Genomic DNA, 27,641 nt, shown 5'->3' with positions numbered 1-27,641 from the left:
TCTGCCAGGCTGGGGTGTAGTGGCGCGATTTCGGCTCGATGCAACCTCCGTCTCCCGGGCTCAAGTGATTCTCCTGCCTCAGCCTCCCAAATAGCTGGGACTACAGGTGTGTGCCACCACGCCCCGCTAATTTTTGTATTTTTTTTTTTTTTTTTTTTGAGACGGAGTCTCGCTCTGTCGCCCAGGCTGGAGTGCAGTGGCGCAATCTCGGCTCACTGCAAGCTCCGCCTCCCGGGTTCACGCCATTCTCCTGCCTTAGCCTCTCCAAGTAGCTGGGACTACAGGCGCCCGCCACCACGCCGGGCTAATTTTTTTTGTATTTTTAGTAGAGACGGGGTTTCACCGTGGTCTCGATCTCCTGACATCATGATCCGCCCATCTCGGCCTCCCAAAGTGCTGGGATTACAAGCGTGAGCCAATTTTTGTATTTTTAATAGAGACGGGGATTCACCATGTTGGTCAGGCTGGTCTCGAGCTCCTTACCTCAGGTGATCCGCCTGCCTCGGCCTCCCAAAGTGTTGGGATTACAGGCGTTAGCCACCGCGCCTGGCCGTACTTATCCTTTAAGACCTGGTTCATGTGCTGTCTCCTCCATGAAAACTTCCTCCCTGGATGATTCCAGTCCATATACTCTTTCCTGGAAATACTGGAGAGAACGTACCCTCTGCACCATTCATGTTGACATTTATACCGTCTTTTGGCATTTAATTCCAAGTTGCCTTCTTGGCTCTGAACAGCAGAAATGAGAAGAACCTTTGAAGAGAAGGGCAGAGTTCCAGTTGAACATAGTTTAGAGCTCTAGGCCAGGAGTCCAAACGCCTGGGTTCTCTTTAGGGCTTGGCCATGAATAGCCAGGGGCTTTGAGCAAGTTTTTATCTGGTTTGGGTCACCATTTTCTCATCTATGAAAAGCGGGGCATTACCTAGATAATTGCACCAGCCCCTCCACCTGATAGTCTCTGGTTCTGTTTTGTTTGCTTTACAGAATGTAGAGTAGTTTTACAGAAAAAAGAGGACAATATTGGGATCACCTTTGATCTGTCCATTTGGAAATAATATTTTCTATTGAGTTATAGAAAGGTGGGAAGCTTTCATTCAGAACAAGTAAGTATATGAGAAATAACATTTGCCTGGTTACACAGTCTGCTACCAAATACTGGTGATGTTAAATGGAAAATCAGTTCATGGCTTCCTCTGACCAGTCATGTGTGGAATTACCAACAAATATTTTTCTGTTGTTTTAGGAATTCAGTTACAAACATGGTAACCTGTGATAAAAGGCAGAACCACAGATAGGATAGGACTTACACAAAGAGTGACCAGGTGTATGTTTTAAACTGTTAGTTCTCATCACCTGTTCAGCCAGACAGCAGAGAGCTACACGTCAAGCTCATTGTGAAGAAACATGGTGTAGATCTAAGTGGCAACAAAAATGTAGCTCTTTCCACTTTAACGACTAGGTGTAGACCTGAGCTATCTAGTATATTAATAGTAGCCACTAGCCCTCTGTAGCTATTTAAAGATGAATTTAAATAAAATAAAATAAAATAAAATGTAAACTTCAGTTGCAAAGTCACTGTAGCCAGATTTCAAGTACTCAGTAGTCACATGTGTCTAATGACTACCATATTGCATAATGCAGATATAGAACATGTTCATTATCACAGAAAGTTCTATTGAAAAGCATTGGTCTAGATAAAGAGATATTCTGAAAAGAATGAATAATGAATAAATGAGCAGCATTTTTTCCACCTAATTACTTGATAAGGAAGGAGTATGATGGTCTACATACAAGGAGATATAACATAGTAAAATAATATCTTACTGTTTATATATATATTTATTTTTAATTTTTTTTGTGAGACGGAGTCTCGCTGTGTAGCCCAGGCTGGAGTGCAGTGGTATGATCTTGGCTCACTGCAACCTCCACCTCCTGGGTTCAAGCGATGCTTCTGCCTCAGCCTCCTGAGTAGCTGGGACCACAGGCGTGTGCCACCATGCCCAGGTAATTTTTTGTATTTTTAGTAGAGATGAGGTTTCACCATATTAGCCAGGATGGTCTCCATCTCCTGACCTCGTGATCCACCCGCCTCGGCCTCCCAAAGTGCTGGATTACAGGCGTGAGCCACCGCGCCTAGCCACTTTTCCAATTTTAAGACTTTTTTTTTTTTTTTTTTGAGACGGAGTCTCACTCTGTCTCCCAGGCTGGAGTGCAGTGGCGCAATCTCAGCTCACTGCAAGCTCTGCCTCCCGGGTTCACGCCATTCTCCTGCCTCAGCCTCTCCGAGTAGCTGGGACTACAGGCGCCCGCCACCACGCCCGGCTAATTTTTTTTTGTATTTTAATAGAGACGGGGTTTCACCATGGTCTCGATCTCCTGACCTCGTGATCCACCCGCCTCAGCCTCCCAAAGTGCTGGGATTACAAGCGTGAGCCACCGCGCCCGGCCATTTTAAGACATTTTTGTGTATGAGAGTTATGTGACTTATTCAATATCATAAGTCTTTTAAATAACGTGTCTTCATTTTACAGGTGAAGAAAGGTAGTCTTAGGAAGGCTAGGCTGTGAACTTGTGTGTGTGGGTCTCTAAGCCTTTCTGAGGCTGTATTGCTTTTTTTTTTTTTTTTTCCGAGACTGAGTTTTGCTCCTGTTGCCCAGGCTGGAGTGCAATGGCGCGATCTGGGCTCACCGCAACCTCTGCCTCCCAGGTTGAAGTGATTCACCTGCCTCAGTCTCCCAAGTAGCTGGGATTACAGGCGTGCGCCACCACGCCTCACTAATTTTGTATTTTTAGTAGAGACAGGGTTTCTCCATGTTGGTCAGGCTGGTCTTGAACTCCCGACCTCAGATAATCTGCCCACCTCAGCCTTCCAAAGTGCTGGGATTACAGGCGTGAGCCACCGTGCCCGGCTAAGGCTGTATTTCTTTAGCTCTAAACTAAAGATCACAACGGGACACAGACTTAGAGGTTACTTCCATAGGGATGATGTGGAAGCTAGAGAACAGATGAGACCCCAGAAGGAGAGAGATGGGACTCTCTTTCAGGACATGTAGACAGGGAATATTCCGGCTGAGGTCAGCAGTAGAGCTCTGCAATGGTGAGAAAGGACAGCTGGGGTGGGGTCCTGGTGCTTGGAGTGATTGATGGTGCATTTCAGGCCAGAGAGGTTCTGGGGTCTTTGAGAGGAGTGCATTCCCTCTCTGTTCAGTCAACACAGGTTTGAAAGCCAGGAGCAGCCAGGTGCGGTGGCTCACGCCTGTAATCCTAGCACTTTGGGAGGCTGAGACGGGCAGATTACCTGAGGTCAGGAGTTCGAGACCAGCCTGACCAACATAGAGAACTCTCATCTCTACTGAAAATACAAGGCTGGGCGCAGTGGCTCATGCCTGTAATCCCAGCACTTTGGGAGGCCAAGGCAGGTGGATCACGAGGTCAGGAGTTCAAGACCAGCCTGGCCAAGATGGTGAAACTCCATCTCTACTAAAAATATAAAAAATTAGCCGGGCGCAGTGGCAGGCGCCTGTAGTCCCAGCTACTCAGGAGGCTGAGGAAGGAGAATCATTTGAACCCAGAAGGTGGAGGTTGCAGTGAGCCGAGATTGTGCCACTGCACTCCAGCCTGGGTGACAGAGTCAAATTCTGTCTCAAAAAAATAAATAAATAAAATAAAAATACAAAATTAGCTGGGTGTGGTGGCGCATGCCTGTAATCCCAGCTACTTGGGAGGCTGAGGCAGGAGAATCACTTGAACCCAGGAGGCAGAGGTTGCGGTGAGCTGAGATTGCGTCATTACACTCCAGCCTGGGCAGCAAGAGCAAAACTTCATCTAAAAAAAAAAAAAAAAAAAGCCAGGAGCAGCCTAGCCCAGGAAGAAATCTAGTGCAGATGGTGTCTGAGAGTTAAAAACCAGGAAGACATTTCTCCGAGCTGTCACAAACATAGCGTAGGTACAGTGCCTGGGTACGGTGTGGTCTGCATTTCAGAATTAGATCTTGCAAAGTCAGACACAAAAAGGACACAGCTACCCTCAACACCAGGCGAGAGAGCTTACATTGGATAAAAACCAATGTTTTGATGTGCTACTCTTCAGAAAAGACCTAAGTGTGTGGGAGATACAATGTGCTCTTCCTTTGTCTGGTGACACCTGAATAAAGGCTAACATATATTGAACGAACATATATTGAGCTACTATAAAAATAGTAGCTAACATATATTGAGTTATTACTTTGTATGAGATACTATACATGAATTATTGTAACAACTTCCTAAGTTAAATACTGTTCTTGACACCATCGTACAGATGAGGAATCCCCAGTGTGCTGGAGCTGGTTCTTACTGTGATGTGAAACCTGATTATTGAATTTTCAGTATTTTTGTCAGCGAGTTAACATAAGCTGTTAGCTTGAAATAGGCCATGGTAGGAATATTTATACCACGGGGATTGGTGAATGCTACAGATTAGGGCCTTTACTCCCAGAGGGCCAGTTTCTGAAACCATTTAGCAGCACATCCTTTTTTTTTTTTTTGAGACTGAGTGTTTTGCTCTCATTGCCCAGGCTGGAGTGCAATGCCACCATCTCGGCTCACTGCAACCTCCACCTCCCAGGTTCAAGAGATTCTCCTGCCTCAGCCTCCTGAGTAGCTGAGACTATAGGCATGCACCACCACACTAGGCTAATTTTGCACTTTTAGTAGAGACAGGGTTTCTCCATGTTGGTCAGGCTGGTCTCGAACTCCCGATCTCTGATGATCCGCCTGCCTTGGCCTCCCAAAGTGCTGGGAATACAGGTGTGAGCCACCGCGCCCGGCCAGCAGCACATAATTGAAATAGACTCAAAGAGGCTTAGTGACTTGCCAAGGTCACACAGATGGTAGCAAGTGGCAGATCCTAGGCCAGTGCCATTATTCTAAAGCCAACGGTCTTACCACTACGACCTCACTGGGGACTGTTTTATATCGGAGGGACAAGATAACTCACCTTACTTCTTCACCAAAGCAAAACCATCTTGCTCATCAATAACTCTGGGGTTAGAAATGCTTTGCAGAGGCCGGGCACGGTGGCTCATGCCTATAATCCCAGCATTTTGGGAGGCCGAGGCAGGTGGATTACAAGGTCAGGAGTTCGAGACCAGTCTGACCAAAATGGTGAAACTCGTCTCTGAAAATAATACAAAAATAAGCTGGACATGGTGGTGCGTGCCTGTAATCCCAGCTACTCAGGTGGCTGAGGCAGGAGAATTGCTTGAACCCAGGAGGTGGAGCTTGCAGTGAGCCGAGATCGCGTCACTGCACTCCAGCCTGGGTGACAGAGCAAGACTCCGTCTCAGAAAACAAAAATGCTTTGCAGAGCATTTCTTGTAGGTCTGGAATTCAGGCATTTGGCATCTCCATAACTCAGGAGATGCCCATAGGAAAAAAATGCATGGCCCTAATGCTCTGGAGACAGATGCTGATATGCACATTTTATATAAGCAAATAAATATGTATATTTCTCTCCATCTCCTCAGTGAATTTCATAAAGGACAATAGCCGAGCCCTTATTCAAAGAATGGGAATGACTGTTATAAAGCAAATTACAGATGACCTATTTGTATGGAATGTTCTGAATTGCGAAGAAGTAAACATCATTTGCTGCGAGAAGGTGGAACAGGATGCTGCTAGAGGGATCATCCACATGATTTTGAAAAAGGGTTCAGAGGCCTGTAACCTCTTTCTTAAATCCCTTGAGGAGTGGAACTATCCTCTATTTCAGGACTTGAATGGACAAAGTAAGTATCAGTTAGTTTTGCATCTATTTCTGCAAGTAGAATAGACCATAACAAAGATCCATCATCCCCATGGCAGAGCCTCTGCTTTTCCTTCTCTTCATATCACCTGGCAGTGGCCTCTGATTCCTGCTAAGGAAAAGCTTAGATGATTTCAGGAAAAACTCATAGTAGATCAATTGATGGTGAAGCCAAACAAATAACCCCAGGGTCAGGGAATAAATGATTGAGTATAGTCTCACTGCAAGATAAAACTGGACAATAAGTGCACTAGTTAAGCTGCCAATGCAGCGATGGTTCTCAGCATTCCCTGGTTGGATGAGATCTACCTATGGGAGAGAGGCCCAGCTGACTACCTACTCCATGTCCAGGCCTCCTGGTAAAGACAGCCTGACTGACAGAGGACCATGATTCTATGTTTCATAAAATATTGTTTTTTTAATTAGTAAATAAGGTCATGACAGATTTTACTCAGAGTGAAGGCCTAATATGCTGACAGTTATCCCTAACCATCTTTCTCTGCCAAATTCTTTACTTTCCTTAACCCAAACACAAGCTCCTCCCTTTTCCAACCAGCTGCTATAAGATTTGGTTGTGGAAAGGAGGAAACAGAAAGCAAAAAGGGGAGTGGGGTAAAGGATGCCGGGGAAAGGAGGAGCAGACAGAACCCTTTGTGCCAGCTCAGAACTGGGAAAGAATCTTACATTCACCAATGGCAGATTCTCAGCCTCACCCCCCCGTTCATCCTCCTGAACTCTAGGTTTCGAGGAGACACAGAATTGGGTCCTCTTTAACATCACCTCTTCTCTAATAGGTCTTTTTCATCAGATATCAGAAGGAGACTTGGACGATTTGGCTCAGGATTTAAAGGACTTGTATCATACCCCATCTTTTCTGAACTTCTATCCCCTTGGTGAAGATATTGACATTATTTTTAACTTGAAAAGCACCTTCACAGAACCTGTCCTGTGGAGGAAGGACCAACACCATCACCGCGTGGAGCAGCTGACCCTGAATGGCCTCCTGCAGGCTCTTCAGAGCCCCTGCATCATTGAAGGGGAATCTGGCAAAGGGAAGTCCACTCTGCTGCAGCGAATTGCCATGCTCTGGGGCTCTGGAAAATGCAAGGCTCTGACCAAGTTCAAATTCGTCTTCTTCCTCCGTCTCAGCAGGGCCCAGGGTGGACTTTTTGAAACCCTCTGTGATCAACTCCTGGATATACCTGGCACAATCAGGAAGCAGACATTCATGGCCATGCTGCTGAAGCTACGGCAGAGGGTTCTTTTCCTTCTTGATGGCTACAATGAATTCAAGGCCCAGAACTGCCCAGAAATCGAAGCCCTGATAAAGGAAAACCACCGCTTCAAGAATATGGTCATCGTCACCACCACCACTGAATGCCTGAGGCACATACGGCAGTTTGGTGCCCTGACTGCTGAGGTGGGGGATATGACAGAAGACAGTGCCCAGGCTCTCATCCGAGAAGTGCTGATCAAGGAGCTTGCTGAAGGCTTGTTGCTCCAAATTCAGAAATCCAGGTGCTTGAGGAATCTCATGAAGACCCCTCTCTTTGTGGTCATCACTTGTGCAATCCAGATGGGTGAAAGTGAGTTCCATTCTCACACACAAACAACGCTGTTCCATACCTTCTATGATCTGTTGATACAGAAAAACAAACACAAACATAAAGGTGTGGCTGCAAGTGACTTCATTCGGAGCCTGGACCACTGTGGAGACCTAGCTCTGGAGGGTGTGTTCTCCCATAAGTTTGATTTTGAACTGGAGGATGTGTCCAGTGTGAATGAGGATGTCCTGCTGACAACTGGGCTCCTCTGTAAATATACAGCTCAAAGGTTCAAGCCAAAGTACAAATTCTTCCACAAGTCATTCCAGGAGTACACAGCAGGACGAAGACTCAGCAGTTTATTGACGTCTCGTGAGCCAGAGGAGGTGACCAAGGGGAACGGTTACTTGCAGAAAATGGTTTCCATTTCGGACATTACATCCACTTACAGCAGCCTGCTCCGGTACACCTGTGGGTCATCTGTGGAAGCCACCAGGGCTGTTATGAAGTACCTCGCAGCAGTGTATCAACACGGCTGCCTTCTCGGGCTTTCCATCGCCAAGAGGCCTCTCTGGAGACAGGAATCTTTGCAAAGTGTGAAAAACACCACTGAGCAAGAAATTCTGAAAGCCATGAACATCAATTCCTTTGTAGAGTGTGGCATCCATTTATATCAAGAGAGTACATCCAAATCAGCCCTAAGCCAAGAATTTGAAGCTTTCTTTCAAGGTAAAAGCTTATATATCAACTCAGGGAACATCCCCGATTACTTATTTGACTTCTTTGAACACTTGCCCAATTGTGCAAGTGCTCTGGACTTCATTAAACTGGACTTTTACGGCGGAGCTATGGCTTCATGGGAAAAGGCTGCAGAAGACACAGGCGGAATCCACATGGAAGAGGCCCCAGAAACCTACATTCCCAGCAGGGCTGTATCTTTGTTCTTCAACTGGAAGCAGGAATTCAGGACTCTGGAGGTCACACTCCGGGATTTCAGCAAGTTGAATAAGCAAGATATCAAATATCTGGGGAAAATATTCAGCTCTGCCACAAGCCTCAGGCTGCAAATAAAGAGATGTGCCGGTGTGGCTGGAAGCCTCAGTTTGGTCCTCAGCACCTGTAAGAACATTTATTCTCTCATGGTGGAAGCCAGTCCCCTCACCATAGAAGATGAGCGGCACATCACATCTGTAACAAACCTGAAAACCTTGAGTATTCACGACCTACAGAATCAACGGCTGCCGGGTATTGTAAATATCAGTGGTTTGTGCTATGTTCACTTAAAAAAAAATAACTGTGTATAAATTTGGAAAAGGAGAGAGGAGACTTTATTTCTTCTAAAGGGTTACAGCCTGCAAGGTGGCCATCCCACAGGCTGGGAAACATGCCTCCAACCAAGACCAGAGACAGGCACCTCGAAGGAGGGTTGGGGTAGACGCTTTATGTTGAATGGGTTGGCTAAACATACATATTCAACAGATTACAGGAGGAGCTATGAATATTCATGAAGGTGTTCTTGACTCATGCATATTGAATAAACATGTATGTAACATACAACCCATGTTCACTTTGGGGTGGAGATTTAGCATTTAAATCAAGCTTATCCAACCTGCAGCCCATGGCTGCACGTGGCCCAAGACGGCTTTGAATGTGGCCCAGCACAAATTCATAAACTTTTAGAAAACATTATGAGGTTTTTTTTGCAAATTTTTTTTTTTTTTTTTTTTTTTTTTTTAGCTCATCAGCTATCATTAGCGTTAGTGTATTTTATGTGTAGCCCAAGACAATTCTTCTTCCAATGTGGCCCAGGGAAACCAAAAGATTGTACACTCCTTTAAATGATTTAAATGTATTACAATTAGGCCTATACTTGAGAAGTTCTTTTCAGAACACAAAGGTAAGCAGGTACGCAACCTCTGTAAACCAGCCAGAACCAGTCTGTGGTTGGTGGTCCTCTGATCAGGAGAAAGTTACTGAAATCACTCTCTTCTCCAATCAAAGCTGTAGTTATGGCAGATGGAACAGGGATTGTTAGCATTTGTGAGCTAGATGAGTTGTGAATTGTTTAATATTCACAACTATCAATATTGCTTATCTTGAAACCAATGCTTGTTTAGCTACCAAAGAAGAAAAATCTGTGGCAGTTACGACACACTTTATTCTTTTTAAATTTTTTTTTTATTTTTCGAGGTAGGGTCTTGCTCTGTCACCCAGGTGGGAGTGCAGTGGTGTGATCACAGCTCATTGCAGCCTCAACCTCCTGGGCTCAGTTGATCCTCACTGTTTGATTTTTTTTGGAGAGATGAGGACTCACTATGTTGCCCAGGCTGGTCTTGAACTCCTGGGATCAAGCAATTCTACTGCCTCCACCTTCCAAACTGTTGGGATTACAGGCGTGAGCCACCATGCCCAGCCTAGGACAGTTTATTCTTTAAGTGTAAAGCTGCATGACTTAGCCTTTGCCTGGCATGGTCTTATGTCCTCTTTATAACTTGGTAATTTATTGCCACAAAAAGTCTGTTCTGTTAGTCTTATGATCTCTATGTTAACAGTAATGTTGACGAGTTGTGTTCAAACCATACAAGAGAGGGAGTATAATGATGTGTGTTTGACCTCCCATCCTGTCATGGCCAGGAACTGAGTTTAAGGTTTTTTTCTGGGGTCCCCTTAGCCCAGAGGGGATGCATTCAGTTGGTGGGGGGCTTAGGATTTTTAGTTTACGGCTATAATCAAGCCTGCTGGAAATATTAGCCAGGAATACTGTGAAAATGTTAGATATCATATAGTTTTGCTTTATTTATTATTTATTTTTATAGATATGGGGGTACAAGTGCAGTTTTGTTATATCGATATATTTCGTGGTGGTGAAATCTGAGCTCTTAGTGTAACCACTGTTATCAATTAGTAACCACCGTTATCAGATTATTTCTCATCCCTTGCCTCCCTGTCACCCTCCCACCTTTCCAAGTCTCCAGGTCTATTCTGCTTTCTATCTCCATGTGTACACATTATTTAGCTCCCACTTGTGAGTGAGTATATATGGTATTTGATTTTCCGTTTCTGAGTTATTTCACTTAAGATAATGGCCTCCAGTTCCATCAATGTTGCTGCTAAAGACATGATTTCATTTTTATTAGTTTTGTTTTAAATTTTCGCCGGGCGTGGTGGCTCACGCCTGTAATCCTAGCACTCTGGGAGGCCAAGGTGGGCGGATCATGAGGTCAGGAGATCGAGACCATCCTGGCTAACATGGTGAAATCCCGTTTCTACTAAAAGTACAAAAAATGAGCTGGGCGTGGTGGCGGGCACCTGTAGTCCCAGCTACTCGGGAGGCTGAGGCAGGAGAATGGCCTGAACCTGGGAGGCAGAGCTTTCAGTGAGCTGAGATTGCGCCACTGTACTCCAGCCTGGGCTACAGAGCAAGACTCCATCTCAAAAAAAAATAAAAATAAAAATAAAAATAAATAAATAAATAAATAAATTTTCTAGTAGTTTCTACCAGGTGTCAGGACTTGAAAGGAAGGTAGAAGGGCTGTGGAGAGAGGTCTATGTTGGGGGAAAGCTGTTAGATTGGGAGCCATAGGGAAGATTCCCGGAGCTGTAGTCTGATTGGAAAGACATATATACACATACATGCATATATACATATATGTATGTGTTTAAATATATTAAAACTATTTTTATTAAAAATATAAATATATTAAAAATATTTTTATTAAAAAATGTATTGGGAGGCTGAGGCAGGTGGATCACCTGAGGTCGGGAGTTCGAGACCAGCCTGACCAACATGGAGAAACCCCATCTCTACTAAAAATACAAAATTAGCCAGGCGTGGTGGCTCATGCCTGTAGTCCCAGCTACTCGGGAGGCTGAGGCAGGAGAATCACTTGAACCTGGAAGGTGGAGGTTGCGGTGGGCCAAGATCATGCCATTGCACTCCAGCCTGGGCAACAAGAGTGAAACTCTGTCTCAAAAAAAAAAAATTAAAAAAAAAATATATATACATGCAGGTTAAGCTTGTCTTCAGCAAATCCTTCTCCTGCAAGCACCCCCATCTCTACCCAATACCCAGTCCTTCCCTGCCAAGTGGCACCCTGCCCTACTTCAAGTCTTGGAGGAAATCCAACCTGTAAATTAATCACCTGCAGGAGCTAGGAGCTAATTGTGTTACAAGATTCTCATCTGGGAAATTGTAGAAGATACTCAGCTCCATTCCCACCCTAACTGTTGTTTACTTGGTTGGGGCCAGGGCCAGGTGATTCACACCTGTAATTCCAACACTTTGGGAGGCCAAGGCAGGAGGATTACTTGAGATCAGCCTGGGCACAATAGGAAGACCCTGTCTCCAACAAAAATTAATCATCTGGGCGTGATGGTGCATGCCTGTAATCCCAGATACTCTAGAGGCTGAGGTGGGAGGATCACTGGAGCCCAGGAATTTTCAGGCTGCAGTAAGATATGATCATACCCGTGCCTGGGCAACAGAGCAAGACCCTATCTCCAAAAAGAAAAGAAAAAGAAGAATGAATGGCAGAAGATTTGGGGAATATTGTCTAACATGATGAAGTTTCAGATTTTAGACTTCAGACACAGATATGTGAGGGCAATCTTTCTGGGTAAAGGCGATACTTCCCCAAATTCCAAATAACACTAAAGGAGAATATCTGCCCTACCTGTGTAGACCAGCCTGGTTGCCCAGAGCAGGAACTGCTATGTGCTGTGAAGCTATGGGAAGCAGGAACCTTGCTGTACTTAACTGTAGCAGTCTGGGGTTAGTTTTCAAACACAAGCAATTTCCCACCCAGCTCTGCCTTGCTTGTCACCCTACAGAGAAACTTTCTAACATTTTAAGATTCTAGAATTTTTTGTAGATAATCTTTGAAACCTCCTCCCTAATGCGGGAATCCCTTCTGTAAGATTCTAGATGTCATGAAGACTGTATTAGACTACCTTCTGTGTCAGGAAGCTCACCATCTACTCATGACAACTATTCTTTTATACTGATCTTGTAAAGTGATCACCTATGTGCTGAATTTGGCCTACATGGTGTTTAGAATTCTTTTTTAATGTTTGCCATTTTAAAAAGTTATTTACTTTATTTAATTATTATTTTTTTGAGACAGGGTCTCACTCTGTCGCCCAGGCTGGAGTACAGTGGCACAATCTTGGCTCATTGCAACCTCCGCCTCCTGGATTCAAGCAAGTCTCCTGCCTCAGAATCCCAAGTAGCTGGGATTACAGGCGTGCGCCACCACACCTGGCTAATTTTTGTATTTTTAGTACAGAAGGGGTTTCACCATGTTGGCCAGGCTGGTTTCAAACTCCCAACCTCAGGTGATCCACCTGCCTCGGCCTCCCAAAGTGCTGGGATTACAGGTGTGAGCCACCACACCTGGCCCCAACCTGTTGATTTTTTAAAGGTATACATAACCATAGCCAACATTATTGAACACATACAGGCATTATTGAAGTGAATATCGTGTATAAACTCATTTAGATGTCTTAACCCTATAAGTTAATTTTTTCTATTTTTCATTTTTGTGGATACATAGTAGGTATATATATTTATGGGGTACATAAGATGCTTTGATCCAGGCATGCAATGTGTAATAATCACATCATGGAAAATGGGGTATCCATCCCTTCAAGCATTTATGTTTTGTGTTATGAACAATCCAATTGTACTGTTAGTTATTTTAAATATACAGTTAACTTATTTTGACTTAGACACTATGTTGTGCTATCAAATACTAGATCTTATTTATCCCGTCTAAGTATTTTTTTGTATCCATTAACCATTTCCACCTCCTTCCTACTACCCTTCCCAGCCTTTGGTAACCATCCTTCTACTCTCTCTCCGTGAGTTCAATTGTTTTGATTTTTAGATCCTACAAATAAGTGAGAACATGTGATGTCTGTCTTTCTGTGCCTGGCTTATTTCACTTACCATAATGACCTCTATTCATCTGGGTTTTTTGTTTGTTTGTTTTTGAGAAGGAGTCTCACTCTGTTGCCCAGGCTGGAGTGCAGTGGCGTGATCTCGGCTTACTGCAACCTCTGCCTCCCAGGTTCAAGTGTTCTCTTACCTCAGCCTCCTGAGTAGCTGGGATTACAGATGTCCAATAACATGCCTGGCTAATTTTTGTATTTTTTAATAGAGACGGGGTTTCACCATGTTGACCAGGCTGGCCTCGAACTCCGGACCTCAAGTGATCCACCCACCTCAGCCACCCAAATTGCTGAGATTACTGGCGTGAGCCACCGTGCCCGGCCTATAATCCCATTTTCTACATAATGCTCAGCCTCCTAAGTAGCTGGGACCACTGACATGTGCCACACCTCGCTACCTCACTAATTTTTTCTCTTCTCCTTCTCCTGTTCCTCCTCCTCCTCCTTCTCCTCCTCCTCCTCCTCCTCCTTCTTCCTCTCCCTTCCCCTCTCCTTCCCCCTCCCCCTCTCTCCCTCTCCTCCTCCTCCTCCTCCTTCTCCTTCTTTTTTGTAGAGAGGAGGTCTCTCTATGTTGCCGACGCCAGTCTTGAACTCCTGGGCTCAAGTGATCCTTCCCCTCAGCCTCAAAAACTACTAGGATTATATGTATGAGTCACTGCACCCAGCCAGTTTTAGAAGGGTTTTTTTTTGTGGGGTTTGCAGAAGGGGGTGTTGTAGATTCCTTGACATTTTTATCATAGACAATCATGTTATCTTCGAAAAGAATGATTTTAAATTCTTCCCTTCCAATCTGAATTCCTTTTATTTTTTTGCCTTATTTCCTGACTAGGACTTGTAGTACAATGTTGAATAGTGACATGAATGAACATCTTGCCTTGTTCCTGAACTTAGGGAGAAAGCATTCAGACTTTCACCTTTAAGTATAATGTCAAACGTAGTTTTCTTGTAGGTGTCTTTTATCAAGTTGCTTAGAATTTTTTTTTTCTTGTCATGAATAGATGTTGGATTGCGCTAAAGGTGTTTTCTGTATCCATTTATATGATCATGTCATTTTACATGAATGGATGTTGGATTGTTTTTATTAAATTATTTTTAGATTATTTTTGAGGCAGGATCTTGTTCTGTCACCCAGGCTGGAGTGCAGTGGCATGATCATAGCTCACTGTAGCCTTGACTTCCTGGGCTCAACAGATCCACCCACCTCAGACTCCTGACTAGCTGGGACCATAAGTGTGCACTATCACATCTGGTTAATTTTTAAACTTTTTGTAGAGACGAGTTCTCACTATGTTGCCCAGGCTGGTCTCAGACCCCTGTGCTCAAGAGATTTTTCTGCCTGGGCCTCCCAAAGTGCTGGGATTACAGGCGTGAGCCACCCAGCCTGGATGTTGGATTATGTCACGTGTGTTTTCTGCATCAATTTATGGTATCATGTAGTTTTTCTTTTAGACTGCCAATATAATGAATTATATGGATTGATTTCCAAATATTGAGCATCCTGCATTCCCTATATGAAGCCCATTTGGAGGTGGTGTAATATTCCTTTTTATTTTATTTTATTTTATTTTTTTATTTTTAGACGGAATCGTGCTGTGTCACCAGGCTGAGTGCAGTGGTGAGATCTCGGCTCACTGCAACCGCCGCCTCCCGGGTTCAAGTGGCTCTCCTGCCTCAGCCTCCCAAGTAGCTGGGAGTACAGGCGCATCACCACGCCTGGCTAATTTTTGTATTTTTAGTGGAAACGGGGTTTCACCACATTGGCCAGGCTGGTCTCGAACTCCTGACCTCGTGATCCACCTGCCTCGGCCTCCCAAAGTGCTGGGATTACAGGTGTGAGCTACCACGCCTGCCATAATATTCTTTTATGCATGACTGAATTCCATTTTCTATTTTGTTGAAGATTTTTGAATGATATTGGTCTAAAGTTTAATTCTCTTTCTTTTCGAGATGGGGTCTCACTCTGTCACCCAGGCTGGAGTGCAGTGGCACGATCTCAGCTCACTGCAATCTCCACCTCCTGGGTTCAAGCGATTCTCCTGCCTCAGCCTCCGGAGTAGTTGGGATTACAGGCGCCTGCCACTACGCCCAGCTAATTTTTTGTATTTTTAGTAGAGATGGGGTTTCACCATGTTGGCCAGGCTGGTCTCGAACTCCTGACCTCGTGATCCGCCTGCCTCGCCCTCCCAAAGTGCTGGGATTACAGGCGTGAGCCACCTTGCCCAGCCTCAATTTTCTTTCTTTTCTTTTCCCTCCTTTCCTCCCTCCTTTCTCTCTCTTTTTCTTTCTTTCATTAAAGACAGTATCTCATTCTGTCACCAAGGCTGGCGTACAGTGATGTGATCACAGTTCATTGCAATCTTGAACGCCTGGGCTCAAGCGATTCTCTTGCCTCAGCCTCCTGAGTAGCCAGGACTACTCACACCTGCCACCACACCTGGGTATTTTAAAAAATATTTTGTAGGGATAGGGTCTGGATATATTGCCCAGGCTGGTCTCGAACTCCTGGCCTCAAGTGATCCTCCTACCTCTGCCCCCCAAACACGGGGATTATAGGAGTGAGCCACTGTGCTTGGACTAAAATTTTTTCTTCTACGTCTTTTTCTGGTTTTCATATCAAGTTAATGATGGCTTCATAAAATGAGTTGGGAATTATTCTTCGTACTTCTATTTTCTGGAAGTGATTGTGTAGAATTGGTGTTATTTCTTCTTTAAATGTGTGGTAGATATGAAGGCAGTTGAAGGAGGAAAAAAAATGAAAATAAATGTGTGGCAGAATTTGCAAGTGAACATATCTGTGCCTGCAGATTTCTTTTTGGGGAAATTTTAGATAACAAATTCAATTTCTTTAATAGCTAGCTATAAGGTTATTCTGGTTACCTACTCTGTATCACATGACTGTTGGTAGTTTGTAGTTTTCAAAAAATTAGGCAATTTCACATATGTTGTCAAATTTATGTGCATAGATTTGTTTATATTATTCTGTAATTGTCCTTTTTTTTTTTTTTTTGAGACGGAGTCTTGCTCTGTCGCCCAGGCTGGAGTGCAGTGGCGCGATCTCGGCTCACTGCAACCTCCGCCTCCCGGGTTCACGCCATTCTCCTGCCTCAGCCTCTCCGAGTAGCTGGGACTACAGGCGCCCACCACCACGCCCGGCTAATTTTTTGTATTTTTGGTAGAGACGGGGTTTCACCGTGGTCTCGATCTCCTGACCTCGTGATCCGCCTGCCTCGGCCTCCCAAAGTGCTGGGATTACAAGCGTGAGCCACCGCGCCCGGCCGTAATTGTCCTTTTAATATCTGCAGTGTATGTAGTGATATCCCCTTTTTTGTTTCTGATATTGGTAATTTGTGTCTTTTTCTTTGTCAGCCTTGGTAGAAATTTTTTAATTTTATTGATCTTTTCAAAGATCCAACTTTTAGGTTCATTGATTTTTTTCTATTGTTTACCTGCTTATAATTTTGATGTCTGGGCTGGGCATGGTGGCTCACGCCTGTAATCCTAGCACTTTGGGAGGCTGAGGCCAAAGGATCACTTGTGCTCAGGAGTCCGAGACCAGCCTGGGAAACATCGTAAGACCTTGTCTGTGTTTTTAATTTTTATAATAAAGGCATAATAATTTTGATTTCCACCCTTATCTTTATTGTTTTCTTTCTTCTTTCATTTATTTTGCTCTCTTCTGTAATTTCTTAAGTAGTATGCCTAGGCTGTTGATTTGAGGCCTTTCCTCATTTCTAATATAAGTATGCAATGCTGTAAATGTCCCTGTAAGCACTGTGTTAGCTGCAGATTTTTTTTTCTTTTCACCCCTTTGTGAGGGGACAGCTGCAGATTTTGAAGTTTTGTTTTTATTTTTATATTTTTCAGAATATTAACAAATTTTCCTTGAGACTTCAACGCATGATTATTTTAAAATGTGTTATTTAATTTCCAAGTATTTAGAAATTTCCCTGTTATTGGCCGGGCACGGTGGTTTACGCCTGTAATCCCAGCACTTTGGGAGGCCGAGGCAGGCGGATCACAAGGTCAGGAGATCGAGACCATCCTGGCTAACATGGTGAAACCCTGTCTCTACTAAAAATACAAAAAAAATTAGCCGGACATGGTGGCAGGTGCCTGTAGTCCCAGCTACTTGGGAGGCTGAGGCAGGAGAGTGGTGTGAACCCAGGAGGTGGAGCTGGCAGTGAGCCGAGATCGCACCACTGCACTCTAGCCTGGGCGACAGAGCAAGACTCTGTCTCAAAAAAAAAAAAAAGGAATTTCCCTGTTATCTGGGAAATTGGTATCTAGTTTATTATTTGGAGAACATGCTTACGGTGAAGTACAATGCCCATCTCTTATAAAAAGTATATTTTTATGTCTATTTCATGAGCATTTTTGGCTCATGGTGATCATTAAAATATTTTGATTGGTAACAAAAATGACAGTAATAGTAAATGACATAGTAAATAGCAAATATCTGCTAAAGAGTCCAATCTTTTTTCTTTTGACAGGTGGTCTGACTGACAGCTTGGGTAATTTGAAGAACCTTACAAAGCTCATAATGGATAACATAAAGATGAATGAAGAAGATGCTATAAAACTAGGCCAGATTTCTATTCTCATATTTGTATTAATGTAAGTTTGATAATAAGAGGAGTTAACTTTAGGCTGTGACACTGGCTGTGTCTGCACAAGGCAAGGATGTTTTTATGTACTTGTGGCTACATTGGTTTCCCTAGACATTTTCCCTACTGCCATTACAATCCTTCAGCATCATTTTATTCAAATTGTACAACACCAGATGGTAACCCTTTTGGGAAGAGAGCCCATGACGTGTTTTTAACTTCCGTCTCCCTGGCTCATTGGCTATGTTTTTATTTAATGCATAGAAACAATATTTTAAAGTTTATAGGATGGTTTCATAATTGCATAGAAACAATATTTTAAAGTTTATACTATGGTTTCATAATTAAGTAAAATTTCGTAAATGAAATAGGACACAGGAAACAATGTGAATCAAGAAAACTTTGGGGGAAGCATGCTTTCATTCTACACTGGAGGTTGCGTTTCCCCAATCAAAAAAATGAAAAGGAAAAGGAAACTTCAGGAACACAAGCAGAACACATGGCTTACCACAGGGAACCAGGCTCTCCAGGCCAGGGAGGATTCCTGTTAAAGCTGCTTTCCTTGAATGTCCCTGTTTTCTCGTGTGTTGGATTTTTTTTTTTTTTTTGGCTCTTTTTTTCCCTACTTCAGTCCTCACTAAAATACTCCTCTGTTCCCTTCATCTTGTTCTTTCTTATTCTGCTTCCTGCCGAAAGACAACTCTAGCCTATAATCAAAACATGGCTGAAGCCTGGGCACGGTGGATCAACCTGTAATTCCAGCACTCTGGGAGGCCAAGGCGGGTGGATCACCTGAGTTCAGGGGTTCGAGATCAGCCTGGCCAACATGGTGAAACCCCGTCTCTACTAAAAATACAAAAATTAGCTGGGCATGGTGGTATGCACCTGTAATGCCAGCTACTTGGGAGGCTGAGGAAGGATAATCACTTGAACTCAGGAGGAGGAGGTTGTAGTGAGCTGAGATTGCTCTACTGCACTCCAGCCTGGGTGACAGAGAGAGACTCCATCTTGAAACAAAAGCAAAAACAAAAGCAAAACATGGCTGACTTCTTTTCTTTATATGGCCTACATGAGAATAATCAAATTAATTCAGTGTTCAATAAACATTTATTGCATGTATATAAATTACACAGAAAATCAGAGCTGGAAGGGGATTGAGAGCATCTAATTCCACTCATTCATTTCATAGAAAACTCCAATGGAACCTAAAATAGCTTATTGACTTGCTCAAGATCTTACCAACTGGTAGAAAGAGGTCAAAAAGTACCTCTCTAGGATAGCCTGCTTCTGCTATTAAGGAACCAAAATGTGAACTTGACTAAACCAGTCTAATTATATTAGTAATAATTTACTCTTTATTAAAGAGTTACTGTGCTATAGATTAGACACTAGCCTCAGCAGTTTTTATATACCTCATTCCATTGAATCCCCACAACAGTCCTAGTACATAATTATAATGATCCCTAACGCTTCAGCTAAAAGATTGAATAACTTGCCCAAGTTTATAATTATTAAGTAGGGGATCCAAGAACTGACTGCAAAGCTCATGCTCACAACCTCTAACCTGTATATACTCCCATGACAATAATGAACATTTATTGAGCACTTACTATGTGCCAGGCACCACATTACATATGTTACATACATTATCTGCAACCTTCCCGAAAGCTCTGCAAGATTGATATTATTAGAATCATATATTTTTCTTTTCTTTTCTTTTCTTTGAGATGGAGTCTCGTTCTGTCGCCCAGGCTGGAGTGCAGTGGCGAGATGTCGGCTCACTGCAACCTCTGCCTCCTGGGTTCAAGCGATTCTAATGCTTCAACCTCCGAAGTAGCTGAGATTACAGGTGTGCACCATCACGCCCAGCTAATTTTTGTATTTTTAGTAGAGATGGGGTCTGCCATGTTGGACAGGCTGGTCTCGAACTCCTGACCTCAGGTGATCCGCCCATCACTGCCTCCCATAGTGCTGGGATTACAGGTGTGAGCCACTGTGCCTGGTCATTAAAATCATTTATTTCTTTCCTGTAGGCTACAGTACCATCAAGATAAGGCAATATTTTAATGACACAAAGTGAGGCCTAACCAATCCTAAACTGCACATTAGCTTTAGACCTAAGAATGGGGGATATTTTAGAATGTTTCCAATTGTACTGTTGATATAAGGTAAATCTTTCTTCTGGTTAAACATGCTGCAGTGGATGTGGTCTTCATTCTAAAGCTTCAGGTAGCCCCCATATCATAAGTCCCAGGCAAGGCTTTTGAGGCTGTAGATAGTTGCACTAGAAGCACTCCAAGGAGCCAAGTCCCCATCTACCCCCCTGAACTCAGCCCCCCACTGTTTAAGATTTTTGAGAAGATTGAAAGGAGAGTGCTCTAGAAGACTTCATCCATGTAAAGAATTATAGTAAGAGTATACATTGATGCCCATTAAAAAGACTACAAATTTACTATAGTGTTTCTCATGCTACCAAGAGAATAACCTCCATATAAGCGATTTTTGTGTGGTCCAAGAGACTGGAAAGTGAGAGTTGAAAGAAAAAAAGCTCTCTTTGACTCTTTGTAACTTAAGGTCGCTGCAGGAAGAACATGGGAAGGTCTCTGCACAATGATTCTTTGCTTTCTTTTCAGTTCATTAATCTATGCTTAAATCGAATTAACTTGGTATCCTAATACATTCCTTTCTATCTTTTTTCAGCTGAAGGCCTGAAAAACCTGAAGAAGATGTGTTTATTTCGTTTGACCCACTTGTCTGACATTGGAGAGGGAATGGATTACATAGTCAAGTCTCTGTCAAGTGAACCCTGTGACCTTGAAGAAATTCAATTAGTTTCCTGCTGCTTGTCTGCAAATGCAGTGAAAATCCTAGGTAACTGTTGCTTCCATTAACTGAATGAGGACAGTATAACAGAACATGTGATACTATTATACTAATTCACACTAAATGTCTCAAATGGAAATTTAATTTTAAGGAAAACTGGAAAAGATAATAAAAACTTCTGGATAATATGCAGATTGTTTTTAATGATTTTTCTCCATATTGGAATTAAAATCAACTATTGATGGATAATAGGGGGGAATTTCAGAATAATTGAAGATGTAAATTTTAGAGAAAGTGAAAAGGAAGAAAATAAGAAATAGGTGCTTGAAACTTGCCACAGAACCTGTCATATAATTTACTGCCTAATAAACACTTAAATGAATGGATAAATGATTGAGAAGTGGGAGATAAAGATTTTCTTAAATGATCTCAGTCCTCTAATTCCTACCCATTGCCCTGTTAAGATGAAGTTAATGTGCATTGATATGACAATTGAGTCATATCAGTTCCCAAAGGGATGCATATCAACTAAGGGGAAACTTACTGCATATTTCTGGATAAACTATACATATGTAATTCAGACATATTTTAAAATTTAGATTTTGGAAAAGAGTGGTATAATCTTTTTAAAGTTAAACTATATAACTGCTGGGAGTCTCTAAAGATAACTAAGGAAGCCATTTGTATACTAATATAAAGTTACAGCTAGAGAAACCCACAGTTGAAAAAGGCTAGATAAGTACTGGGAATATGAGAACAATGAGCACATGCCTTTATTTCTCTACTTACTGATGGAGAGAGACAGGCTTAGAACTGGAAATAGCAAATGTACTCTTTTAAAGAGAAGTTCAGCAGGTTTCTTATTGTAGAGCACAAAACCCAGAAGATACTTTAAGGGCTCATATGATTGATTAAAAATAATAATAGCCAATATTATAACAAGAGTACATATTCATGAAAAACTTGTCTGATTGTTTTTAAAAAGGAGATTTTTCTAGCCCTGATAGAAAAAACTTCAGCTAGATTAAGCAAGAGTGATAATATGTGAAGAAAAGAACTAAGCAATTCTTAGCTAGACTGGTACCATTATAAAATTAATGTTTGCATGCAAAATAGTTTTCCATTACCTCAACATATTTGTGTCTTTGTCATTCAAATACGTCTTTTGTACATAGCATAAAATTGGGTCTTGCTTAAAAAAAAAGTTCTGAATATGTGATTATCTCTGCCTTTTAATTAGAATGTTTAGTCCATTAAGATTTAATGTAATTGTTGATATGGATAAATTTGAATCTGTCATTTTGCTATTTGTTTTCTTTTTTTCTCATCCATTTTTTTACTATGTTTTTATTATTATTTTATATATATATATATATATTTTTGAGACGGAGTCTCGCTCTGTCGCCCAGGCTGGAGTGCAGTGGCGCAATCTCGGCTCACTGCAAGCTCCGCCTCCCGGGTTCACGCCATTCTCCTGCCTCAGCCTCTCCGAGTAGCTGGGACTACAGGCGCCTGCCACCACACCCGGCTAATTTTTTTTGTATTTTTAGTAGAGACGGGGTTTCACCGTGGTCTCGATCTCCTGACCTCGTGATCCGCCCGCCTCGGCCTCCCAAAGTGCTGGCATTACAAGCGTGAGCCACCGCGCCCGGCCCTATGTTTTTATTATTATTAACATCACAACTATTATGTCAATAAAATCATCTAAGTTGAGGTACACAAAACCAGCTCATTTCATTTTTGTTGCTGTTGTTCCTGTTTCTCCTGCATGATTAAGGGCATTTATAATTGAAGCAACTTTACATTTTATCTGGTCCAACTACCTCATTCTATAGAGGAAGACATTGAGGCTTAGAGAGACCAAGTGATTTTTCCATGATGAAATAACAACTACATCCCATGCTGCTTTAGGCTCTACGTGACCTGGAATTTATTACTGAGAACCTTGGACCAATGACTATTTGCCCATTTGGTCATAACCATGGGATTTGGGGGTTACACCTATGCCAATGCCTTTGGAAATAATTAAAATAACCAAGGCAAGTTATGGTTTGCATTACTATTAGCAGAAAAGATAAGAACTCAAGTATTCTAAGAATACTTCAAAATACATTTATATTTACCTGAAAATATTTTTATTTTGGATTACTGTTTTTCCCAGCTCAGAATCTTCACAATTTGGTCAAACTGAGCATTCTTGATTTATCAGAAAATTACCTGGAAAAAGATGGAAATGAAGCTCTACATGAACTGAGTAAGAATGACAATTCAGCCAAAATCAGATACTTGAATATGTTTGGGTAGTCAAAATACATAGCCTGGGCCCTGAGGTCTTTTATACCCATGTGTGCCTTACTAGATGCACCCCCCTTAGGAAAATCATCTAGGCCTTTCTTAAACTGCCCTTAAGGAACACAGGCCCATGTCTTTTAAGTCACCAGTTTACATATGCTCACTGCACTGAGGCGGGATCCCACCTGCTTTCCTCCTTTGAGGAGGCAACTGTCAAGAGTAGCTGATGTGCAAGACAAATTTGCTTAAGGAATTGGTGATACAATTTTTTAGGTGTGACAGTGATATCTGATTATGGTTAAAAGAAAAAAAAAGGAAAGAACTGATTCATATTGTCCATGATTTGCTTTAGGATAATACAGGAGGAATTAGGTCAGGATTAAGCAAGATTGCCCATGATTTAATGTTTTTGAAAGGTGGCTTATTAGTATATATAGTTTTATTATATTCTTCTGCATAATGTTTGTATATGCTTGAATACTTTCCAAAAAATAACCAAAAATTAAGTAGATTCTCATTACAGATTGAGTAGGCTGCAGGGCCACCGAACATAAATATCATTCCTTCCCCAACATCCCTTTGTTCTTCCTCAGTTTTGAGATCATCCAGTCCCTGAACTGCTCTTTGTTTCTTCCAGTTGACAGGCTGAACATGCTAGAACAGCTCACGGCACTGCTGCTGCCCTGGGGCTGTGATGTGCAAGGCAGCCTGACCAGCCTTTTGAAACAACTGGAGGAGGTCCCACAACTCATCAAGCTTGGGTTGAAAAACTGGAGACTCACAGATACAGAGATTAGAATTTTAGGTAGGTACACACATACAGAGCCAAGATAAATGGATTTGGCCCTTAAAAAGTTCTTAAGTTGGCTTTGCTTATTTTGCCCCCTTATTTTATTTTGCTTCCTCTTTTTTTAAAATATAAATGTGTCTAAGGAATTCATTCATGTTACAGTAAGAAGACTTAAAACACTGGCCTTCCTTCAGGTTGTACGCCCTTTACCTACAGAATTAAATGAAAAGCATTCACAGTATCCAACAAGATGTATTATATTAGTCATAGCTCTTACTAGCCTTAACTTTCTGAAATTCAGCAATGCCCCTCCCTCCAATATCAGGAAATATTTTCAAGTTACTTATTGGGTATTCAAAACATATAAAGGTGAATGTAGCTGTATCTAAATAGAGCCACAAAGTATCTTTAAATAGCTGTAATATCCAGAAACAAATAGATCTATATAAATGACTGAAGACACCACAAACCTCAGGCAGTTGATGAAAGAAGCCCTCATACTATCTGTATTAGTTTTCAATTTCTGTATAACATATGGCCTCAAAACATAATGGCTTAAAACAATAACCATTATCTCACAGTTTCTGTGGTTCAGGAATTTGGGAGTTTAGCAGGTTAGCTCTGGCTTGACCTCTCTCATGAGAGGGTCTGCTGGAGGATCTCCTTCCAACGTAACTTCTCACATGGTTGGCAAGTTAACACTGGCTGTTGGCTGGAGGCCTCACTTACTCATCACTAGATCTCTTCATAGGCTGTGAGTGTCCTCACAACATGGCAGCCCACTCATTTCTGGTCATTTCTGACATATCCCACTGGTTGCACAAGTTATTCCAATCAAGCATATGGAAACATTAATACAAGGAGGTCAGGCTCATCAGGTTCAACTTGGAGGCTATCATACTAAAGCCAAGGACTCATGAAAACAGCCTCGATCACCTTCATTTCTCTTACAGATTGTCTAAAATGTGTTTAGTTTATGTAACATACAATTTATTAAACTGTTTTTGTTTGTTTGTTTGTTTGTTTGTTTGTTTGTTTGTTTTTTGGCGGAGTCTTGCTCTGTCGCCCAGGCTGGAGTGCAGTTGTGCGATCTCGGCTCACTGCAAGCTCCGCCTCCCAGGTTCATGCCATTCTCCTGCCTCAGCCTCCCGAGTAGCTGGGACCACAGGTGCCCGCTACCATGCCTGGTTAATTTTTTTTTTTTTTTTTTGTATTTTTAGTAGAGATGGGGTTTCACCGTGTTAGCCAGAATGGTCTTGAGCTCCTGACCTAGTGATCCGCCTGCCTCGGCCTCCCAAAGTGCTGGGATTACAGGCGTGAGCCACCGCACCCGGCCCTATTTAAACTGTTTTTAAGTGTAAAAGCTTTGTGGCATTAAGTACATTCATATTATTGTGCCACCATCACAACGTCCATCTCCAGAGCTTCTTCATCTTCCCCAACTAAAATTCTGTACCCATCAAACATTAACTCCCATCTGCTGCTCTTTTTAGAACCTTCTTTCCTGGAGATGTGTACCTAAGTCCTTAGGCTGCCCAAGGGTGTGCCTTCCTAATGGTGCTTTAAGTTCTGGATCTTTCCTTCCTTTAATTCCTAACTTTACTTCTATCCACTCCCTCAACCCATTAACTCACATCATCCTGGTGTCATTCTTTCAGGCCCTTCCTCTATTTTAGGTTATATTAGAGTCAGATGGCTTCTGTGACAGACTAATTAGCTAGCTGATAAATAATCTCTCTTAGGTAACCTCATACCTTAAGTGAGCTGGAAAAGATGTGTCTTTTCAAAGAGGCCCTTGAAGAATATATAGATTTAGAATTCATGTTGGGGAGGCATTTTTAGGTTGAGGTCTTTTAGCGTCCTTTAAATCTTTAAGTAGGTAGCTGCCTACTTTGTCCACTCCCAAGGCTGGCCATTGAGACCAGAGAAGGAAATGGTGTGCTTACTGAAATAAAAACTGAGCTAGGCAATAATTTGTAATTTGACTTTATTTTTATTTATTTGTTGAGACAGAGTCTCGCTCTGTCTCCCAGGCTGGAGTGCAGTGGCATGATCTTGGCTCACTGCAACCTCTGCTTCCCGGGTTCAAGTGATTCCCCTGCCTCTGCCTCAGCCTCAGCCGAGTAGCTGGGATTACAGGCATGCTCCACCACTCGGCTGATTTTTGTATTTTTAGTAGAGCAATTTGGCTTTTGCCATGTTGGCTAGGCTGGTCTCGAACTCCTGACCTCAAGTGATCCACCAGCCACAGCCTCGGCCTGCCAAAGTGCTGGGATTACAGGCATGAGCTGCACCAGGCCCTCGGTTTTTTTAAAAAAAGAATTTGTGAACTGGGCATAGTAGCTTATACCTGTAATCCCTGTGCTTTGGGAGGCTGGGGTGGGAGGATTGCTTGAGACCAGGGACTCAAGAGCAGCCTGAGCAACATAGGCAGACCCCATCTATACAAAATACTTTTTTAAAAAATTAGGCCAGGCGTGGTGGCTCACGCCTGTAATCCCAGCACTTTGGGAGGCCGAGGCAGGCGGATCACGAGGTCAGGAGATTGAGACCATCCTAGCTAACATGGTGAAACCCTGTCTCTACTAAATATACAAAAAATTAGCCAGGTGCCCAGCTACTCAGGAGGCTGAGGCAGGAGAATGGCATGAACCTGGGAGGCGGAGCTTGCAGTGAGCCAAGATCATGCCACTGCACTCCAGCATGGGCGACAGAGACTCCGTCTCAAAAAAATAAACATTAGCTGGGCATGTTGGCACATGCCTGTAGTCCCAGCAATTTAGGAGGCTGAGGAGGGAGACAATCCCTTAAGTCCAGGAGGTTAAAGTTGTTGTGAGCTATGCTCATGCCACTGCACTCCAGCCTGGGTGACAGAGTAAGACCCTGTTTCTTAAAAAACAAAAAAGTCAATTCAGTAAGAAGATATAATCATTTTATATATATATATATATATATACACACACACACACACGTATATTCACACACACATATATATACACACACACACACACGCATATATATGTCCCCAACACTGGAGAACCTAGATATATAAAGCAAATATTGTTAGAGCTAAAGAGATAGATAGAACCCAATACAACAATAGCTAGAGACTCAACACCCCATATACAGCATTGGACAGATCTCCCAGACAGAGAATCAACAAAGAAACATCAGACTTAATCTGCACTATACACCAAATGGACCTATGGGATATTTATAGAGCATTTCATCCAACAGCTGCAGAATACACATTCTTCTCCTTAGCACATGGATTATTCTCAAGGATAGACCACATGTTAGGCCACAAAATAAGTCTTAAAAAATCCCCCAAAATTGAAATCTGATTCAAGTATCTTCTCTGACCATAATAGAATAAAACTAGAAATCAATAACCAGAGGAACTTTGGAAACTATACAAACAAATGAAAATTAAACAATATGCTCTGGAATGACAAGTGTGCCAATGAAGAAATTCAGAAGGAAACTGAAAAATTTCTTGAAATAGGCTGGGTGTGGTGGCTCATGACTATAATCCCAGCACTTTGAGAGGCCAAGGCGGGAGGACTGCTTGAGCCCAGAAGTTTGAAACCAGCCTGGGCAATATGGTAACATGTCGTCTCTACAATTAAAAAAAAAATATATATATATATATACATATGTGTATATATATATATGTGTATATATATGTATATATATGTATATATGTATATATGTATATATGTATATATATATTTAAAATTTCTTTAAGACAAATGAAAATGGAAACACAACATACAGAAACCTACAGGATACAATGAAAGCAGTATGTCCTGTCCCCCACCTCCCTCCCTCCCTCCCCCACTCCTCTCTTTCGAG

At 42.4% G+C, this 27,641-nt stretch overlaps 2 protein-coding genes across 3 annotated transcripts in view; one reads left to right on the top strand and one right to left on the bottom strand.

The window, feature by feature from the left end:
* Positions 1–229: 229 nt before the first annotated feature.
* The window catches only part of SLC30A6 (solute carrier family 30 member 6), a 98,324-nt gene continuing 70,912 nt past the window's right edge, over positions 230–27,641 (bottom strand). Inside the window, exons 15-16 of one of the 2 annotated variants that reach the window (XR_009209202.1) lie at positions 22,828–22,921; positions 660–753 (exon numbers count right to left, since the gene is read on the bottom strand). Coding sequence is in view for 1 of the 2 variants with exons in the window: in XM_058426107.1 (XP_058282090.1) it covers positions 460–753 (294 nt within the window). In the remaining variant the exon portion in view is untranslated. Of the gene's footprint in view, positions 754–22,827; positions 22,922–27,641 lie in introns of both variants that reach the window. The other variant, XM_058426107.1, reaches the window with a different exon arrangement.
* The window catches only part of NLRC4 (NLR family CARD domain containing 4), a 37,101-nt gene continuing 10,232 nt past the window's right edge, over positions 773–27,641 (top strand). Inside the window, exons 1-7 of the mRNA XM_032172640.2 lie at positions 773–1,103; positions 5,507–5,767; positions 6,579–8,573; positions 17,768–17,860; positions 20,582–20,752; positions 22,866–22,958; positions 23,634–23,801. Of these exons, the coding sequence (XP_032028531.1) occupies position 1,103; positions 5,507–5,767; positions 6,579–8,573; positions 17,768–17,860; positions 20,582–20,752; positions 22,866–22,958; positions 23,634–23,801 (2,782 nt within the window). The 5' untranslated portion in view covers positions 773–1,102. The remainder of the gene's footprint in view (positions 1,104–5,506; positions 5,768–6,578; positions 8,574–17,767; positions 17,861–20,581; positions 20,753–22,865; positions 22,959–23,633; positions 23,802–27,641) is intronic.

Source organism: Hylobates moloch, unplaced genomic scaffold (genome assembly GCF_009828535.3).
Source record: "Hylobates moloch isolate HMO894 unplaced genomic scaffold, HMol_V3 SCAFFOLD_13, whole genome shotgun sequence".
NCBI classification, from domain to species: domain Eukaryota; kingdom Metazoa; phylum Chordata; class Mammalia; order Primates; family Hylobatidae; genus Hylobates; species Hylobates moloch.
The sequence above is the reverse complement of the archived record's forward strand: the minus strand, read 5'-3'. Positions and strand labels throughout refer to the sequence as shown.